Source organism: Prosopis cineraria, unplaced genomic scaffold (assembly GCF_029017545.1).
Source record: "Prosopis cineraria cultivar Desert tree isolate PC_DT_omini unplaced genomic scaffold, ASM2901754v1 PC13, whole genome shotgun sequence".
Classification (NCBI taxonomy): domain Eukaryota; kingdom Viridiplantae; phylum Streptophyta; class Magnoliopsida; order Fabales; family Fabaceae; genus Prosopis; species Prosopis cineraria.
Window position 1 is genome coordinate 3,110,752 of NW_026555344.1, and position 8,817 is coordinate 3,119,568.

The window sequence follows — 8,817 nt, forward strand, 5'->3', positions numbered from 1 at the left end:
TTCTTGTGTTAAAGAGGGGTATTTTGATCAAATTAAAAATTTAAGAATCAAATTCGATGGTCAATTGCCAGTTGGATAAATGGAAATAAAATCTCAAATATACAATAGAGGTTTATGCAGCAGATATTTTAATTGTAAGAGATTTTATATGAGTTTTCAAAATACATAGGATCTTTGCATAATTAAGAGATAATAAAAGAGTGATCAGTATATTTTACTCATTGATTTCTTTCCCCTTTTGCCACTGAAAGTGTATACGTAATTATTATCCTGTAGGATATGATACGGAAAAGATGAAATTCTCCGTCGTTCTCATTAACTCATCTATTTTCTTTCCCCCCCTAAATTAATCAAAATTAATTAAAATTAAAACAAGAATAATATTCATATTCTAAATAAAAATTAAAATAAATTTTACATATATATATATATATAGTTAAAACATTACTTTGAATAAAAACATTTCTTTCTTTTTTAAATATAATTTCTTATATAGATATATTTCCGTTTAATATAACATGTATAAAAAATGATATTGTTTATAAATAATGAATATTATAAATGATATTTTTTGTTTTGTTTTGTTTTGTGGTTTAGAAAAATCTGTTCTTACTGCTTAGCGAATGGCTATCCGGATGCAATTATTTTGAAATCACATGTGCTTTGTGATGTTGTCCATTTACCATATTGAAATTGTTAAATTACTGATATATAGTTGCAAATAAATTATTCAATTCACAATCAAGTAACAATAACTACCGGTAACAATTATTTTAATTTGCTATAAATATGCAACTTCAACAAAAACAATAAATTTCATGGGGACTTTTCTATATTCAAGCTAGCAACGTTCATTACTTCATTGAAGGCTCGGTACATTTAGATGGGGGACCAGGCAGTCTGCAGTGCACATTTATTGGGGAGGACATGGAAATATTCAATTAACGGTGTACGGCTAACCCCACTTCCAACGCAGGCCACAGTACACACAGTACATGTCCATTACCCCAAAAAACGAAGGTACACGGTACCTGTAAATAGAGTTTAATGACACGCCATTGATTAATACCGATCTCCACAACCTAAATCTCTTGAATTTGTATAATCTCTCTTTCCTATGATTCTACTGCTTCTGCTCTTTCTTTTTTTGGGTAAATTCTTGCTACTAGCTACTACATGCATCCGTATTCTCATATTATTTGAGACAAGCTTGTCTGTGAAATTTTGCAATTTAATTTTATATCACATGTAACCAGTATTAATTACACTCTCAAGCAATACAATGCAACCTAGATAATTATTGTCGATTGACCAAAAAAAGATAATGATTGTCGGAATATAATGTCACCCACAAGTTGGTACGAAAATAAAGAGGAAAATCTCATACAAGCAGAATGGGACAAGAGGAGAGATATGTAAATAATACAAATTAAACTTATAAGAGAGGGAAAAGTACTTAAATAATGAAATGATGAGAAATTATTTTAAAATAAGATTCATTAATAAGTCATTATTTTTCTCCAAACATCTAATATCGTGGAATATCAAATCACTCTGAAAAAAAAAACATATAAAAATGGTACACGGAGTAATTTCTCACGCATAACTTCCATCTTGCAAGCAACATTGTTAGGGGGGAAACATTGTCGGAACTTGTCTCCGAACGGGGGGAACAGTTAAAATTGATGTTTGAAGCAAAGGCAGCATGTTAGAATGAAGAAAACTTATAATTTTAAGGTTTTTTGTTAGAGGAACTTAAAAAATAGAACATGTCAGGTCCTCAGATTAAAGTTTTTACCAAAAAGTGAAAAAAAAATTCTCAAATTAAATTTATACTTTCTCTATTTTAAATTATAAAATATTTTTAAATAAAGTCATATATATTTGTGCAAAAGTTTGACAGATTTATCCAACCCGATCCAATCAAGCAAGCTTGATCAGGTCTAGTCTTATGAACAAATTGACTTGAAGCACTAAAAGGATCAATAATACCAAACTTCATCGTTGGATTAAATAAAGGATTGAGCTTTTAAACTGACTATTTGGTCCAATAAAATTATTTAAATATAATTATAATTATTTTTTTATTTTTTAAATATAATTGAATGTAAAAACTAAGACCTGATTGTTGAACCCAATGTCTCACTTGGTTATCTAATTTCCTACCTCTTCTCTTCATCCACTCCTCACTCCCTCTCAAGCCAAATGCAAACAAGAACCAGCAATCCTCTAGCCCTAGCCTCTCTCGTGCCATCTGTCGTCCGACATGCTGCTCCTTTGCGTGATGCTCATGGTCTTCTTACATCTGATTCAGTGGCCCTTGTTTTTCACCATTTCTTGTGCTACTTTTGTTGCATGGTTGTGAGTCCTTTGGTTCGTGGGCTGCTCGTGTTCTTCACCATTTCTTTGCTCTGATTCGTTCACGTTCTTTTGATATGTGATTGTTTAAAGTTTGTTGTTAACTTCTTGTTATAATGTAGTTTAGACATATTAAAGTTTGTTGAATGTTGTTCTGTGTGGATTATAACAGAAATACTTTTTTTTTTTATAGTTGGAGACTATTATAGGTTTATTATAATTAACTTTTAATGTTTTGTGATAAATTTTATATGATTATAAGTATTTTTATTATTTTATTTGAGTTTATCAGATTGAAATAAATTATTGTCCCTCATAGAAAAAATGAAAAAAAAAAACAAAGAGAGATACTAAACTATCAAGATTAATCTTTCACTCCTACAGACCAAGTTTAGTCTTGTTCAACTTTGAATTATGCCTAGATAGGATTAGACTAAAGCGGAATACCTAACTTAGTCTTTGTCACAAAAGAAACCAAATTTTGGATTAGGTTAAAGTCTTGTCCTGTTAATCTCTTGTAAAGCTTTATTAATAAAATTCATTAAATATACTTTATAATTTTATTTTTTAAAAATAAAAATATAAACTTTTAAAAATATCAATCATCTAATGCTTGATTTATAAAATAATATTAAAAAATTGAAGAGTAATATTAAAAAAATCATTAATAAAATTTTATTTTTATTAAAATATCTTATATTTTTCAACAATAAATCTTTTCAAAAATATTTTATAATTTACGTGGGAGGGAGTCTCGTTACACGTTATTGACTCACGGACAATGTCACAATGGTGAGTGGGGTAGCAATTTCTACGTCGCCGATACGGACCCAAAGCAAAATTACTATCTTGACAACTTAGTAGCAATTTATAACTAATTAATATTGCATCGCTATTTGCATATCAAAAGTTTTGATTCTAGCTCCAGTTGTATATCTCAATATCCTCATTAAATTAATCTTAATTTTATTAATATCATTATATATCAAAATTGAGAGCATAAAAATCACGTTACTACTGAAAGTTAATTCATGTTTTTCTTAGAAAATCCAAACCCATATCAGAACTACGAATCTGAATCTTGGCATTGACTCCATCACGTAGATTAATTTCTTTCGTTTTAATTTTTGTTCTTCAACAATTTTCCTTCTCAAGCCGCAGAGCGCATTTAATTTTCATTAGAAGAGCTTAAACAAATCACTTTAAAAGAGGGCACCAAAATAATTGGCAACTTTAAGGCATGAAATTGATTTATGAAAAATCAAATTTCACGCCTTTGTCACGGAAATTAATCCTCAGGTCAGTCCAACATTGAAATCCAGTCACCATTAAAGTCAGAATGAACATAAACCTCAAATCCATACTCAGATTGAATTCACTTCAACCTCAATGCTGATGCCATAAATTAACTCCATTATGTATTCAAACAATCCCAGCCACATACGCTTTGTCACGGGGTATACTTTTTTCAATAGCGGTAAATAGCCACTAGAATTACGAACATTCCTTCCTCTGCTATAAATGACTATTCTTTGATACACATCAATCTTGTAAATGAATAATAACATGACAGCCATCCGAAAATATAAATTGAATCACATCAACCTCGACATGATAAATTAAAAAAGAATTTTAAATGCACATTAAATGAAAAATTTGAAAAAAAAAATGAAATCAACTATAAAGTGAATGTGTTGTATGACATTTTCTGGGGTTTTGATTAGGTAGCTAGCAGTATGAATTTTCATTTGGTCTCATGTGTACGGTGTTCATACTTTGGAAATAAGGGTTTCTGTTTTTTTTTTTAATGTGTTACAGCACTCAATCAAATTTACGGTTTAAACTTTAAACTTAAAAATTTCTTTTTATTAAAAATAACAGAACGAGTAGTTAGTCTTAAAAAATTAGAATTTTTCGTCCATTTCATGTGCTGACAGAGAAATCATTTAAAGATTCATGTGATAGGGTACGTGACTACAGATATATAACATGCCCCCGGCCCCCACGTAGTCGCAGGACCCCTGTTAGATAGCCTATCATTTATTTCGGAAATGTGAGAAAAACTACACATAAATTACTTATATCTTGGGTGATTTTATGACTATTTTTTACAATGGCAAAATGTACTGGTTATATTTTTGTTAATCAAAATTTATTCAAATTTGTAGTTTAAAATATTCAGTTGCATTTAAACAACACACACTTTTTATTTTTATGCATTACACAGTATGTTAGAGCCAGTGAACGAATCAGTTTAAGGATGAGTAGCACATTTATATATGTGTGTGCTGTTTTGGTAGGACTAAAATATCCTCTAGTGACAACATAGTTTCGAATGGTATGTTTGTATAGGGGCACAAAGCTTTTTACATTAAAAAAAATCTCATAAAATTAAGAATTTACTTTAAAATCTTGTATCTTCATTAAAAAGAGAATTACATTCAAAAATATCTCAAGGAAATCATTCCCAACAAGTCTCATTAAAAAAAATCATATTTTTATTTTTTAAAAAATTTATTTTATGTTAATCTTTGTTTGTGAAATTTTTTTGAGAGGTCTTTGGATCTTTATTAAAGTTATCAGAAATTATTCTGTTAATGACTAAATAGTAATAATTAACAACCATTTAATCATGATTGATGGTTTATTAAAGGGCAGGGAATTCCAGAATAATTTTTTAATTTTATAAAAATAATTTTATTTAAATTTTGTTGTGAGACGCAAGAATAATTATTGTCAATAAAAACGTAATCGAAAAGACATTAATCAGCCGCCGACGAGGGGCAAATCCACGTATGCAAAACTTGGAATCGAGTCCTGACCCCACAGTAGGGAGTAGGCCCCACCATATTTCACCATATAACCCCCGCACCCCGATCCCCTGGCAGGCATCAATCCAAACCCTTCCACGCTCGGTTTATTCACGCAACAAGGAGTCAAGGAGTCAAGGACTATTTCTCCCAGTTCCCATGGATGATTTGACCATCCCTCCTTCCTCCACCTCTTCTCTTCTATGTCTCCCCCGTGATTCCCAACCCTCCCTCCAGCAAAAGCTCCAATTTCTTCTCAACAGTCAGCCTCACTGGTGGCTCTACGCCATTTTCTGGCGGATTTCCAACGACGACGTCAATGGCACTCTCCTCCTCTCCTGGGGTGATGGCCATTTCAATGGCACCAAGGACACCTCTCCTCGACTCTCCAGTTCCACCACCGCCGCCACCTCCTCCGCCACTCCCCATTACACCGACCTCCATTCCGACAGAACACGCTTCGTGAACAGCATTCACTCTCTCATCAACGACAACACCGCCAACATATGCAGCGATCTCCATGATACCGAGTGGTTCTACGTCATGTCCCTGACTCGTACCTTCTCCATTGCCTCCCCTGCTTCTCTCCCTGGTAAGGCCTTCACTTCTGGCTCTCCGCTCTGGCTCAACAGCGATCACGACCTCCAATTTTGCAACTGCGAGAGGGCCAAGGAGGCTTACTTGCACGGAATTGAGACTCTGATCTGCATCCCCACCAATAACGGAGTTATCGAAATGGGTTCCTCTGATTTCATACCCGAAAACTGGGCTCTCGCTCAGCAGGCCAAAGCTCTGTTCGGGTCTGACCTCATCTCCAAGCAACCCAACAACAACCTGATTCAGTTCTTCGACGATCAGAACATTTCCTTTGCCGATATCGGCATTATCGCCGGCGTGCAGGAGGAAGACGACAATTCCCACGTGCCCGACAACAATAACAGCGCGAGGAATGATAATAGCAAGAAGAAGCGGGAACAGAGGAACAAGGCGAATTCGGGATTCAAGTTCGGGTATGCAGATTCGGAGCATTCCGATTCGGACTGCAATCCTTCGATAGAGAAAAGAACCCCGAAAAAGAGAGGGAGAAAACCCGGCCTGGGCCGCGAAACGCCGCTGAACCACGTGGAGGCAGAGCGACAGCGACGGGAGAAGCTGAATCACCGGTTCTACGCCCTGCGCGCAGTGGTTCCGAACGTCTCGAGAATGGACAAGGCTTCTCTGTTATCGGACGCCGTGGACTACATCAACGAGCTGAAATCGAAGATCGAGGACCTGGAATCGCAGGTTCAGAAAGAAACGAACAATAACAGCAAGAAAGTGAAAACGGAATTGGCGGACACTAGCACGACAGACAACCAGAGCGCGACGACATCGACGGTGGAGCAAACAATGACGACGTCATCGGGAGGGCCTGGCGGGACAGGGATGGAGGTGGAGGTGAGGATCATGGGGCCGGAGGCAATGGTGAGGGTCCAATCGGAGAAGGCAAACCACCCAGGGGCGAGGCTAATGGCGGCGTTGAGAGACCTGGAGCTAGGGGTTCACCATGCGAGCATGTCGTGTGTGAACGAGCTCATGCTGCAGGACGTGGTGGTGAAGATTCCTGAAGATTTGAGGAACAACGAGGCTCTCAAATCCGCCATTCTGGGGCGTTTGGCTCCCTAGAAATACCCCGTCACGATTCATTATTTACCACTATACCCTCTTCTTAGTTACCACTTGCCAGCATGTGCATATTTCTTTCCCAGAAATTTTAGTTTCTTTGCGGTGTTGAGGAATCGTTATTTAGTTTTTTTACTTAATATTAAAGTCAGTTTCTTTAATAATTTGTTTGGTTTACAATGAAATGGTTTCATATTCATTGAACATAACTTAACTCTGTATATTACAGTGCATATGATTATATAATTCTAATGTTTTTTTTGTTAATAATAACAGTTAAATACGGACAGGAGATTAATATTTTTATCAAAATGGGAAAATATGTTAAAATGTGAAAATTGTGGGGGAAAAAATAATGACCAACAGCTTGAACTTCAGAGTTTATATCAAGGTTGTTAAACTTACGAGTTTAAATAAATTCGTGATAAGAATGTAAACTCATATCATAAACTAGGATCGGTAAACTTTTATTAACAAATAACTATTAAAATATGATTGAAATTTAATTTAAATATATTAAAATATAAATTGTTAAAATTAAATCCATATATATTGATAAATTATCATGTACAAGATATAAAAATTTTAAACTAGGAGAACTTATTTTTGATTATTTTATTTTATTTTAATATTAATTTTTGCATTTCAAGTTTTTTCTTTCTTTGAACCAATTTTTATAACTTTTTATAAACTAAATTCTTCATAATATATATTTAACTTGCTCAACTCAAAAAAAATTTAACGAAGTTAACAAATTTAACTAAGATTACACATCTAATCTGAGTTTATAAATTAGTTGACATAATTTTATAAGTTAAAAATATAAAATGATAAATTTAAAGATAAACTCACGAGTTTAACTGATTTTATATTTAGTTTAAATTTATAAATAAATTTATATGATTTTATCAATTAAAAATATAAAAATATTAAATTTATAAAGTCAATTCAAGAATTTGATAATTACAATTCATATTATTATTATATGTGATAAAATGGGTGTGGGAATTTGACAGTTAAAATGTCATGCAAGAATCAGGATATGAATCGAATTTTATTATTATTCCAAAACATCTGTGAAATCCAAAAAAGTAAAATTAATTTTATTGCGATGAATAAAAAACAAGATCGGACATCATTGCAGCTTCATGAGATACTAGATCTGCGATGTCCGAAAGAAGCACCCCCCCCAGGCCCCAGCAAAACCACGTCATCGGCAAAAAGAGACAAATACGAGCTACGTGCACGTCGAATTTGTCGGCAAAATTAATGTAAGAAATAGTAAACGTTTTGCATGCTATTTCCCCCTCCCAATTTATAAAATATTTTTAAATAAAATTTTATATATTAATAAAATTTATTAAATACATTTTATAATTTTACTTTTTTAAATTTTAATTTTTTTCATTTAATATTTAAAATATCGAAGAGAAAGAATATATGAAAAGAAATAGTACTGAAAAACTATTATAAATGAAATCTTATTTTTATTAAAATATTTTATATTTTAAAATATTAAAATTTTTTTAAAAATATTTTATAATTTAAAATAGAGGGAGTAGTAATTTTTTTTTTTAACTAAACTTATAAACGTTTTACATGCCGCGTGGCCAAAAATTGTGGTCTATGTCCGTCACAATTAAATGATTAATTATTAATGGCCCAGTTTCCAATCATCACTAATTTTTTAATGATATATTTTGTTGCTTCTGTCTTAATTTATAAAATAATTTTAAAAATAATTTATCATCTCAAAATATAAAAAAATTAATTTAATAAAAACAAAATTTTATTATATCTTCTTTTCTAATGCAAGGTATTGTTCAGTCAAAAATAATATAAGGATTTTTAAAAATAAAGTTATGAAATATATTTAATAAATTTTATTAATATACATAATTTTATTTATAATTATTTTATAAATAAGGACAGAAGGAGTATAGTATTTTATAGATTTTAAAAGCAATTCATGTTAGTCCCCATCCTC

At 32.4% G+C, this 8,817-nt stretch overlaps 1 protein-coding gene across 1 annotated transcript; it reads left to right on the forward strand.

Annotated features, from left to right (window-relative positions):
* Nucleotides 1-5,138: 5,138 nt before the first annotated feature.
* LOC129291555 (transcription factor MYC2-like) lies at nt 5,139-6,952 on the forward strand. The gene has a single exon (XM_054929006.1). The coding sequence runs from the start codon at nt 5,154-5,156 to the stop codon at nt 6,831-6,833; it is 1,680 nt and encodes a 559-aa protein (XP_054784981.1). The 5' UTR covers nt 5,139-5,153; the 3' UTR covers nt 6,834-6,952.
* Nucleotides 6,953-8,817: the final 1,865 nt, after the last annotated feature.

What these genes read in the sequence shown, in the direction of transcription:
- LOC129291555 (XM_054929006.1), top strand. Translation starts at nt 5,154, where the DNA reads ATGCAAAACTTGGAATCGAGTCCTGACCCCACAGTAGGGAGTAGGCCC.